Source organism: Phragmites australis, chromosome 3 (assembly GCF_958298935.1).
Source record: "Phragmites australis chromosome 3, lpPhrAust1.1, whole genome shotgun sequence".
In the NCBI taxonomy this organism is placed as follows: Eukaryota; Viridiplantae; Streptophyta; class Magnoliopsida; order Poales; family Poaceae; genus Phragmites; species Phragmites australis.
This window is the reverse complement of record NC_084923.1, coordinates 48,990,396-49,001,708: the sequence shown is the minus strand read 5'-3', so window position 1 is coordinate 49,001,708 and position 11,313 is coordinate 48,990,396. Positions and strand designations below refer to the sequence as shown.

Genomic DNA, 11,313 nt, shown 5'->3' with positions numbered 1-11,313 from the left:
TGGAGAGGATCAACGCCCCTGGCGGCAGGATGACGATCGAGGAGTCGAGAACGCATGGCCGCTCACACGCATGCATGCACTGTCTACACTGCCTGAAGACGCGTGTGCAGATCGACAGGTACCGGAATGTTTAGATCATCTGTATGTGTTTGTTCCTGAGAGAGAGAGAGAGAGAGAGAGAGAGAGAGAGAGAGAGAGTAGTATTTGAACTTCCAATGGAAACTGGAAACTTCATATGAGGTATGGTCACAGCTATATCTTGGTCCAAGAAATTTGTACGGGAGCATCCTTTCTGTGAAAGCTGTTTTGTCGCATTTCACCCCCTGCCAGTTATTTCATGTACTATAAAATGGCCACCTGAGACTTATCTCCATCGAGGCATCGATCATTCCGTTTCAAGAGGGGAAAGAGGGTTTTCTTCGCAGTCATAGGATATAGACAGGGGAGATGGGCTCTCTGATGTCTGGCTGGAGCTCACAAGTGCTGGGTGACAGGAAAGGTACCTAGCTGCTCGGCTACTCCGACATACTCGATCAAAGTTTGTATTTGAGGACTTTGACTATAGTTTCATTCTCCCGCATATATATCGATAGCTAGTCGTAATTATATTGCTGCCTTCGATCTGCTACGGCTTATCTTTACTCGATCACGTACTTGCTATATGCTGCATGTATGGACGATGCAGCTCGCTTGATGAGGAGCCGGTCGCTGACCAAGGAGGATGTCGAGGCGTTCTGAAGGCAGCACGGGAGGCCGGAGAACAGCCAGGGCTCGCCGCTCGGCTCTCCCCGCGCCGGCGACGTCTCCCCGCTCCCCTCTTCCCGACGTTCTGAATTACAGCAGGAAAGCCCGCTCGCCGCCAGGCGACTGGAGGCGATCAGGTCCCTGCCGTCTCCGACGATGGCTCGCGGCACGAGGACCGACGCCCCGTGGCCGTCGTCTAACGGCCAGTCGTCCTCTGCCCACAGCGAGCCGTCGTCGCCGGCGACGCGCGTGGAGGGCTTCCCCGAGAACGCCTCCGGTAGCCCCAGCACGAGCCGCGACTGGTACGTGTGTGACTAGCGGATGTCTGTACACTGTTGGCAGCTTCGCTCTTTTTAATTTATTTTTCGATTACATGGACTGATCCATGCATGCATGCATGGTTTCGTGGCCGGCGCCACTCCCGCGCGAACGTAGGTGGACGAGGAGCAGCTGGGCGTTCCTGAACGAGCCGCCACAGGAGGAGGTGTTGTTCGGCAGGGCTCGGAGCTACACGTGTGATCAGTTCCACGTCTCCCGGATCGTCACCGGCAACGGCTAGACGTACCGCACCGTACGTATGTTGCTTTCGTGTATATATATACACATGTGCAGTTACTACGTACCAGCATGTCTGATCATCAGTCGGATGGGATCGCGGTAACGTATCGTGTGGTCGTACTTTACGCTTGAGGTGTACACTGTAGATGTTCACGGCTGCTTGCTTTGCATGTTATATCTGAGAGCTGGCCATGCATGATAGATCGAGGAGCTAGTACGTTGTCTTTTCCCTGTAAACACGTACGTACGTAGTTGTACACTACGTACGATGAGGTGTGTGGAGTGAATATGTGTGAAAGAGACTTTTGCACGGTTGGAAGTACATGTAGCAGTTTTGTAATTTCGAAGCTACGTACCTGTGTGACTGTGTGGAAGGTAATGTGCGACACGTCCTCAGAAGTCACGACCATGCACGCGCTCTCTTTGAGAGAGAGAGACCGGATGGTTGGATAATCCCGACACGCGTTCGACGGTTCGAGTTCACATGCCGACGCGAGCTTCCTGTGCGGGCGGCTGGGCGCGCCGCTTCCGCTGCCTGGCATTCTGGCAACCCAGGTCCCGGCCGGACACGCGCTCGATTGCGCTGCCGCCGCGTCCAAAGGGAATTTTCCGCGTGGCCTTTGAGATTGGTGCTGGAAAGGAGAAGAAAATACAAGTATAGATAAGTATATATTACCTTCATTTAAAATAGATGTCGTTTTAAAAAATTAATTCTATTTTTAAATATATATCGTTTTAGTTTTACTATGTGATGTTTTCTAAAAAGTCCTTATTAAAAGTTATTGGTAGTTGACGTTGAGAGTGAATGAGTGTAGTGGATTAGATATTAATTAATTAAAAGTGTTGAAAGTGGGAGCAATCAAGAGAGGTAGATATGTTAAATATGAAAGAATTGATCACCTTGTTTCCAACAAAAACAACATACTATTAAGATAAAAAAGGAAAAGGAATTTTACGTATGGACTTTGAGATTCGTGCAAGATAGTTAAAAAATATAAGATATAGATAAATATCAGATAGAAGAGATGAATAATTGAGATAAATCATACATGATCTTGCATTCCTCCCGCAGCTTAACGCTCGATCCGCTCACGCAGCGACACACCTCGTTGAGTGGGATCAGAGGCTCTGTTTGGGGGAGCTTCTGATTCTCCACGAGCAGAATTTTGGTTGGCTTTCTAAGAATCAGTTGGTTTGTGACGTCTAGCTGTTGAGTGGCTTTTGATTCTTCATAAACAAGGTCCAAAATCGGCCTGCTGACCCTGCAAGGTCAGCCATGCCCTTTGAGAAAAATTAATGCTGAAGCAACAGATCAGGAGACAATGGCAGGCTGTGTATTTCACAAAAACCAAATGTGTCCATGGACGTAGTCTTTCTCGTCCATACGGTAAGACAAGGAAATATGACAAGGGTAATTCTCAAGCTTTTGCATTGTCTTCTCCAAGTTGTAAAAATACATTCTCGAGAATACAATGTTTGGGAACAAAATCTCAATAACCACTCTACTGCTCCTAGGCTCAAGCACTGCAAACCAAGCCTTTTTCGTCGTGACATTTGTAACAAACCCAACCCAACGCTGAGAGTCATTTCCTCAGTTTTCAGTGACTGTCGATGAGGTACACAAGATCACCCAAATGCTGCACCTCCAGGCCAGCCTTTTCACATCCTGTGAAGAAAAGCGATTTGTCCTTGCCGATTCTTCTGCGCCAGCTCATCAGAAACATAGGAGATTTTGTAGCTACTTCTGTTCCTGCCAGCCAATGGAAACATAAGCTCAAGATATTCTTACATGCCGGGTGGGTTACAAAGTCACATATTTCGGGGGTACCTGATTTGTCTGTGATGGTTGTGCAGACAGCTTTCTGGCTGGTCTGCTTGTATTCTTTCAAAAGAAAGGATACTGTCTTTACCAAGTTTTCATACTGTTTAACATCTGAAAGAAATAGATGTGTATCACATTAGAACATTCCACCATAGCAAGATGTGATTCGGAGACGGAGCACTAAGGTATACACTTACAGAGTAGAATATCACTGGCAATAACAATATCCCAATCTGGCCTGGAAACTGGAAATGGATCACCCCATGTGTCTGAGGTTTAATAAGAAACGTCAGAAAAATTATCCCCTTTCAGGTGGTGCATTAATCATGCACCTAAAGGACGTATTTGGAAAAATAAATACTACAAGTGAATAGCTTTTGTTTGGAACGATCAGATAACTCACGTCTGATATGAGGTAACACATCCAAATTATTAGCTCTGCAGTTGTAAGCTATATTCTCTTCAATTTCCTTGTCATCATAATCAGAGGTTGTGACATCCACCCCAAATGCCTTCCTCAGAAAGATCGCCAGAGCTCCCGTCCCACTAAGCAGGATAAGAGGAACCAATGAACAACATATAGACAAGTTGTAGAACATTTATCATGTCCTTGTGACAACATTCGACTAAGGACAACAAAATAAAGTTCTTGTTTACTAAACCACCAAAGCATTATTACAATAGGATACTGAGGCCAAGAAAGACCCAATATCACATAATCCAACCAACTGCTTAGGACTACAAATTCCTGGTTGCTTGATACATTAAACAATGATTACCAAGTCTTGGCAGCATGATAAAAGCACAATGCATACCTCGATGCTAACAGCAAATAGGAAAAAGCTTAGACATGGATTTATCCTAAACTATTTATTGAGCCCAATAAGGCAATGACAGAGGTCATTGTAAAAAAACTTTTCGGTCATCAATCTTAGATATAGTGGCCACTCTTATTGAATTGGTCAGAGAAAAAAAATACATTTTCTACACCACAAAACATGGCCTCCATACCTTCCTAATTCCAGGATCCGTTGTCCCTCCAAAATTGATCGATTCTTAACCAGCCATGTAGCAAATGAAAATGTCCCAGGCCATAGCAGGTTGGCATTTAGCTCATGACACGAGAATTCCCTTACACTCAGTTTCTGTATGTCATTTTTGAAAGTGTGAACATAGGATAAATATGAAAAATGAGAGGCAAAGTATATTTCTAACTTCACAATCATTTAAAAGATCACAGGATTGGCTGCAAGACACATCAAGGAAAACTATAAATCTATAATATGAAACTACTTATTCAGGTCAGCAATGAGCAATGATCATGAGGATAGTACTTTTCAGGTTACGACTATGAATCAAAATGAAACCAGTAAACTCATATATCCTTCACTCTTGTTGAACACCAGGTACAGTAGCTTTTGGTATAAAATTGAAACAGCCAGTCATTCATAATATATTGAAACATGTAAATTTTGAGATGCAGCACCATGAAATCCATTGCATGCTGTGTTACCCAGACACCCGTGTCCAAAAATTTTTGCCGAGTCGGACACTCGCGTATCCGTGTCAGATTCCAAGTGGTATTTAGCGTGTCCCAATTTTTTTTTGCCGAATCGGACGCTCCGACACGAGTCGGACTCCGACACCCGCACCCTGTCCATGTAACACAGATTGCATGCACTTATAGGGGGACTTAGAGAAGATAGGTAGACGATATTGGACCAAACCTAGATAATAGTTACTATGGTCCCTTCACCCTTTTGATACTTTTTTTATATTGGTAATGTCTGTAAAGACCTCTTGCAGAGCGTTCCTATGAGGGTATGGTTCCCTCAGCTTCGGCTCCACTTCTGGTTCAATATTATAGGAAGGATTGTTTGTACTATAGGCAAGCCGCCAAGAGAACTTCCAAATGCTAGATTTAATTCAACCTATCAAAATCTAGTCATTTGCAGTTTCAGATGCCTAACACAGGGGTGCACTTCCAAATGCTAACCAAATATGAAGGATATATTGAGACAACAAAAAAGAACCTAAAGTTACTAATCACATGTAGTAGCAAGATACCAGCCGCGGTGCTAAATGAACCACCATTCTAATTTCGTTCAATTCTTCTAATAGCTGAGCTTAAACCAGCAACGACACATGGGATTATCATAGTTCATGCTTCTCTAATAACACCACGTCAGTTCTTCACTGAACCTATCTTGCTCTGTCCTTTACAAGATTGCAGCATAAAACCCTCATAAACCCCGGAAAACGCAGACCAAACCAAATAATCTAGTGTTTTGTTTGTTCATCTAGGCCTTATTGGTGCGTTCTCTTCATGAAGCATCCAAATTGGATCCCAAGAAAGCGAGAAACCTAAATAACAGTTCAAAGCCCGGGCCTTTTTCCCGACTCCAGAGAAGCATCGATTCCTACATACGCGAAACTAGACTGCGGAGCCATGGAATCTTACCATGCCAGGGAAGTCGTGGGCTCTCTCCGCATACTCCAACGCCTGTTTCTCTCCCTCAGCGCCGACCTGCATCTCATCTTGAATCTCACGGAAGAGACGGCACCAGCCGTTAGAAGCACGAGGTGGGCATCGGGGAGGAGAAGGCGGGGGATTGCTTCACTGGTCTTACCTCGGTCGTCATCGCTGTCGTCGCCGTGGAAGAGGGAGGCGGCGGAGAAGAAGGCGGTCTCCATGAGTCTTTGCTCTTGCGCAGTGGTGTGGCTCTACGGCAGGAGCTTCGCTTTTCTGGGCCCGGCCTATCCAAATTAGCCCGGAATGGGCTGGGCACTCGGGCCTTCCAATTCCAAACAAGGTCTAAATGATGTTCTTTTCTTTTTTCACACTTCCTAATCTTCTTCCCCTAAAAAAAAACTTCCTAATCTTCAAAATCCTGAATCACATGCTCAATTTCATACCACCGCGTGAGCGCCGATAATTTTAGCAGAGGGGTTAGAATTCAGGTTCACCAGTGACTCTAAGATTAGAGGGTGGTTAGGGCGGTGGTTTGGATCACGGTGAGCTACGGTGAGGTGATGATAACGCCACCAGAGCCGTCGGTGTTAAATGGGTGGTTGGCAAGATTGGTTATGGAGGAGCTTAAAAATGGGTTGGTTAGCGAGGGATGTGTTGTGGCGGTAGATCAGCGGTGGAAGAGCCGTTAGAGACGATCAAGGGCTTACGGGGCGGGGGAGCGTTGCAAGAGCTAAAGCTGTTATGCGGCGCGCGATGAGAGGGGATGAAGTCATCGAGATAGGGACAACAGGGCAGGTCAGGTCCCTGTGGGTTTTACACCTGGTGGGGGTAAGGTAGATTTTCACTCACGAGCACCCAAAAAGCCCACGCCACTCACCTCCCTACCATTGTTGCTTGCCTCAACTCAGCTCAATTTCAGACCACCGACTCGGCTCAGTTATCCTTCTTTCTCCCGACTCGGCTCCCGGCCACCGCCCGTGGTGGCGCGCCCGCCTCGGCTCCTTGCCACTGTCGCATCACACCCGCGGGTTTCCACTAGGTTCGGTGCTAAGAGCATATTTTCACCCATTAGACGAGTCAAGTCCATATTGGATTTTTCAATTCGGTTTCAAATCAGATGTATTCTTACTACACCTTCCTTTACCTACTCGTTGTTAGACATACGTTAGAATGAGAAAGAAAGAAGAATAATCATCGGATTTTTATTAGATGACTAAGTTTGATCACTTAAAGAAAAAAAACAAACATCACTCTTTCTTTTTCGAGCCTTTTTTTAGCTGAGCCGTTTCGTTTCGGAATTCGTCGCGCGCCCGGACGACGCCGCGGCCGTCATCCGCCGCCTCCCCCCGCGCCATCCTCGACCCGGCCTTCCTCCGCCGCATCGCCCACCGCGCCAAGGCCAACGACCCCGCCATCCTATCATAGGTCCACCAAGATGTGATGCTAGTGGGCAGTGGGTGGCGCTGTACCAAAGGGGTTACCAACTTGACAAGAATTTTTTTGCCAGTACCATTGTTTCTTTTCGGAGTACACATCGGAAATCTTCTTTACAACAAAGGCACAATCATAAGCAACAGGTTGCAATAGTGCAAACGTTTTTTACATACACCTCTCGCTTGCCACACCTTCTATATATGCATATTGATACTGTATATACATAGAAAATATCATCGTAAAAGTCCCTTAAGTTAAAAAATACTATTAATATCTCTATAACATGTAACCATATGATCTATATATCATCCTCACACATAGTGATATTTTTTAATATAGATATATTTACAATGGTGTCCGTCGCCGGTTGCTCCAAACAGTAGCCACTACCAACTAGTCATACGTACTGCACCAAGAATGAACCTTAACAGTAGTGACCACAGAGATGATGCATGCACCAAAGTCCAAACTCCGTTCGCTATCATACATGATCCAGGCCAAATGATCCACGAGATTAATTGACTTGGTTTGCACATGCCGTCCAAGGATGACACCAGAGACACGCTGGTATCGCGCGCGTGGCTACTCGACCTGCACGGATGTGTTGTTGCCGGTGGCGATCCGGGCGACGTGGAACTGCGGCGTGTAGTTCTGGTCCCTGCCGGACGCCTCCTCCTGCGGCGGCTCGTTCAGGAACGCCCAGTTGCTCCTCGTCCACCAGTCGCGGCTCTTGCTGGGGCTCTCCCCGGCGCCGCCGCCGTCGTCGCCGGGGAAGCCCTCCACGAGGAGGGCCGCCGGTGACGACGGGCCGGCCTTGGCCTTGATGCCGCGGGCCAGGGGAGACGGCAGAGACCTCGCCTTCTCCAGGCTGCCGAACGGACTCTCCTGCCATTACTTGTGACTATCAGAGCTCTCCAAGGCTTACGTGCATGCACAAGACAAAGGGACAAGTGGGCAGAAGAAGTACGTACCGTGCCGGGGGAGCCGAAGGGCGAGGCGGCCTCGCCGCCGTCCTCAGGCTTCCGGCGCTGCTTCCAGAACGCATCCACCTCCTCCATAGTCAGCGACCGGTTCCTCCGCGCGCGAACTACACACACAATTTAATACCAAGTACACTTCATGACTACGTGCACCCTTTTGAATCAAGAAATCACATCGCCAGCAGCGTGAGAAAAGAAGAAAAAAAAATGCCGTGAGGACTGGGAATCCCATTCCCAGCAGGACACATCTGACATCTCTGACTCTAGTCTCTAACAGACATAAGCAACGGCAGAGTCGAAGCAGAGTTGGTAGATCATGCGTACCTTGGCTGTCATCACCCAGAACCGGCGAGTCCCAGCCTGCCATCAGAGAACCCATCTCGCGTCGCCGCTGTGGATTTCAACACGAATTACGTACACTTCTGAGCTCTCACCGCACCTTGCGCTTGATTATCAGAATCGATGGATTGTGCCAATAAGTATGTATTTTACTTTTGTGGAAGAAGTGTATATATATAGAGAGAGAGAGAACGTTAGAATGATATTATATATCGCAAGTGGATCTGGATGGATATGGAACGACTACTTAGTGATAAATATCAGCTGCCGGTCGATCTATATACGCAGTTGGGCTTGACTTTTTGGAGGGATTAAGGCGGTTACAGTTGCAGAGCACACAGTTTTATCAGCAGAGAACACAGGTTTATCAGCAGATGTCTCTGGAAGAAACAACGACAGGTTGGTGAGTGTGTGTGTCCCTATCTCTCATCCAGACTATTTTTTTATTACGATTCTTAGTACGTACATAAGTTTTGCTTACTTGATGGTACTTAATACTGATCATTCATCGAAGGACCTCGAAATTCTTGAAATTTTGTATACACCTACACGAAAGCCGGCCCTTACTGCAAATCTGCAACAAGGCATGCATAGAGCTTACTAGCATGTTCATTAGGTCCTTCATCCGATCACCAACTTTAACGAGGACATGAGTGTTAAATGACACGTTACTATCTAACTTTGTCAAGTTCGATCGTTGCTGGCTTGCTGCGTACTAGGTGGCCCGGCCTGGTCTGGTAACGATGAGCTGGACGGGCACTAAACAAAGCTGATCCATGGAGAAATATCTATCGGTATTTCGTGATCCAAAAGAAATATCTATGGGTAGAGGGAGAACATCAGCGAAATCCAGACGATTCAATTGCAGTACTGTGCATGCAAATGAGCTTCGCATCCAACCGCTAAGCTCCGCGCCACAGGGCCACGGGGTGGCAGTGGGATAGGAAATTTCCATTCGCGGATTATCTCTCCTAAGGCAGTAAGACGTGTTCCTTTCATCAGAATAATCCTCTACCGATTCTTCTGTCCCTCCGCACACCCGCTCACCGCCCGATCAGGTGGTGCCTTCGTCCACACCTTCGCACCCTCCTCCTTCCCTCTCCCAGTGCCACCGTCGCTGTAACCGTGCCCTCCTGCTCGCCCATCTGCCCGTCCGTCCGCACTTCTGCTCCTCTCGCTTCCTGAATCCCTCCCCTCCCCGAGCCCATCTCCATTTCCGCCGTTGCCTCCCTATTGATGCCCGCCTCCTCTGCGTAGAATTGCCATTAGCCTTGCCCACACACGTAGACATGTTGCCCCACCCCGATCTGCCGCGCAGACCTTCTCTTGACCGACCGTGACACACGATTCTCCAAACCAAAGAGCCTTACTCAGGTAAGTTCTAAAAATAGCAACTGTAACATCGTTAGAAAGATACTTTACTATTATAAATTATTTTTTATTTCATTTGTTCATTATATTACATGATTTTTAGAAGCTTTCTAATGCTAATGGTAACATAATGCTCCAGTTGTCTACACTCATAGGCAAACTCAACTTTGATGTCAAGGAAGTACATGCACTCTCAACCAACGATGGTTACTTCTTAGATATTTTCGTTGTAGTTGGATGGGATCATAACATTTAGTTTTGGAACTATTTACCAATGCGATGCTCATGTTGCTTTCTACGTGCAAGAACTTCTACGTTTTTAGAAAAACTAAACTAACTTAGAAGAAATTGGATGACTTTATATTAAAAGATAGATATCCAAATTCACATGAAGAAGAACCTCTAGGTTTTCATGGCCAAACCATTAGAATCTCATATGCGCTTTAACCATTCTTCATTGAATCTCAAGTATACTTTAACCATTCTTTATTAGACTCTCAGCTGTGCTTTAACCATTCTTCAGATACATGGTTAAATTGTTAGTACGAGTTTTTATCTCTTATTGTAACACACGGGCAAAACACCAGTAAATTATTTAAATCATTCATTTTATTGAGATTTATATTAAATAGTAAGTATAAAATAAATAAATAAATAAATATGAGAAATAAACGAACAAGATTAAACATCCGTCAGAAAGTCAAAGTGAAGTTGCAATTACCCGGTGGAGTCCGGAGGCCCAGACTACTGGTGCGCATCGTTATCCAGAGCGGCAGTGCCACGCCCGCACGCGGGTCACCTCCTGTCCTATTCAATCCTATCCTATGCGGTGCAGCCTCGTCATCCTCTCCATCGCCAAAGTCACGGACTAAAGAAAGAAAAAGGCATTAAGGTATACAGGTCATCCTTATCTCTAATCCCCAGATGCATGCACCACTGCACCAGTTTCTGGTTTTTTCTTCTAGTATCTACAATTTTTTTAGAAAAAAAGCATGATCAAATTTGCTCCTTAAAAATAGAGTGACAAGTAAAAATAAACAGGAGAAGTAATTAAAATTAATACTGCTGCTACTAGGATTCCTCTATAATAACACTGGCGCTCCGCTACTAGAAGGGAGTATACTGCTAGTTTACTTACTACCAGCTGGACTGGAACGTATTTTCTTTTGTATCCATGATTTCATGTGCAGTAAACATATGTCCGACTTCAGGCAATTTTGTACCGGTAGACGATGACGTTTTCCGAATCCTTGTTGAAAAAACTCGTGTCGATTGCGTCAGCTCAGACGAAGCGAAACTGCACAAGTCCGTGCAGTATTTATCCCGTACGTCTTACCGTAATGCTTGGTTTGAATATGTGGGATTTGGGCTATCTCTTCTCCTTCACGACATGCAGAGTGGCCTAAAGCCATGTACATTTGGCGAGACGTTTCTGGCAGTTGCTGATTTTACATGTCACGGTAGAGCTTGCAACTAGCGGTTGCGATTATGTAGCCGCTCGGGGAGTCACCCGACGCTAATTGAAATCACCGTTTCTAAGCGTAAAAAAAAAGGGTTCAGTATGGTGATTAGCATATAAATTAGAGATGTCC

At 46.0% G+C, this 11,313-nt stretch overlaps 2 protein-coding genes across 3 annotated transcripts; both read right to left on the bottom strand.

Annotated features, from left to right (window-relative positions):
• Positions 1-2,705: 2,705 nt before the first annotated feature.
• On the bottom strand, positions 2,706-5,919 carry LOC133913693 (uncharacterized). 2 transcript variants are annotated; one of them, XM_062356909.1, is made up of 7 exons: positions 5,755-5,919; positions 5,586-5,662; positions 4,136-4,269; positions 3,528-3,670; positions 3,322-3,393; positions 3,131-3,235; positions 2,706-3,052 (listed from the first exon to the last, which is right to left on the bottom strand). In XM_062356909.1, exons 1-7 carry the CDS (start codon positions 5,816-5,818, stop codon positions 2,901-2,903), a joined length of 747 nt encoding a protein of 248 aa, XP_062212893.1. In that variant the 5' UTR covers positions 5,819-5,919; the 3' UTR covers positions 2,706-2,900. The 2 variants fall into 2 exon arrangements, with proteins under 2 accessions (XP_062212893.1, XP_062212894.1); XM_062356910.1 differs by having other exon boundaries at positions 5,586-5,669; positions 5,755-5,878.
• A 1,345-nt stretch (positions 5,920-7,264) lies between these two features.
• Positions 7,265-8,669, bottom strand: LOC133913692 (uncharacterized). The gene is made up of 3 exons (XM_062356908.1): positions 8,336-8,669; positions 8,003-8,118; positions 7,265-7,916 (listed from the first exon to the last, which is right to left on the bottom strand). The coding sequence occupies exons 1-3, from the start codon at positions 8,388-8,390 to the stop codon at positions 7,614-7,616; spliced, it is 474 nt and encodes a 157-aa protein (XP_062212892.1). The 5' UTR covers positions 8,391-8,669; the 3' UTR covers positions 7,265-7,613.
• Positions 8,670-11,313: the final 2,644 nt, after the last annotated feature.

Coding starts and splice junctions, on each gene's coding strand:
- LOC133913693 (XM_062356909.1), bottom strand. CDS start 5,818: ATGGAGACCGCCTTCTTCTCCGCCGCCTCCCTCTTCCACGGCGACGAC. Junction 4,270..5,585: donor CCCACGACTTCCCTGGCATG/GTAAGATTCCAT, acceptor AATGACATACAG/AAACTGAGTGTAAGGGAATT. Junction 3,671..4,135: donor CGGATCCTGGAATTAGGAAG/GTATGGAGGCCA, acceptor TATCCTGCTTAG/TGGGACGGGAGCTCTGGCGA.
- LOC133913692 (XM_062356908.1), bottom strand. CDS start 8,390: ATGGGTTCTCTGATGGCAGGCTGGGACTCGCCGGTTCTGGGTGATGAC. Junction 8,119..8,335: donor TCTGGGTGATGACAGCCAAG/GTACGCATGATC, acceptor TTGTGTGTGTAG/TTCGCGCGCGGAGGAACCGG. Junction 7,917..8,002: donor CCTTCGGCTCCCCCGGCACG/GTACGTACTTCT, acceptor AAGTAATGGCAG/GAGAGTCCGTTCGGCAGCCT.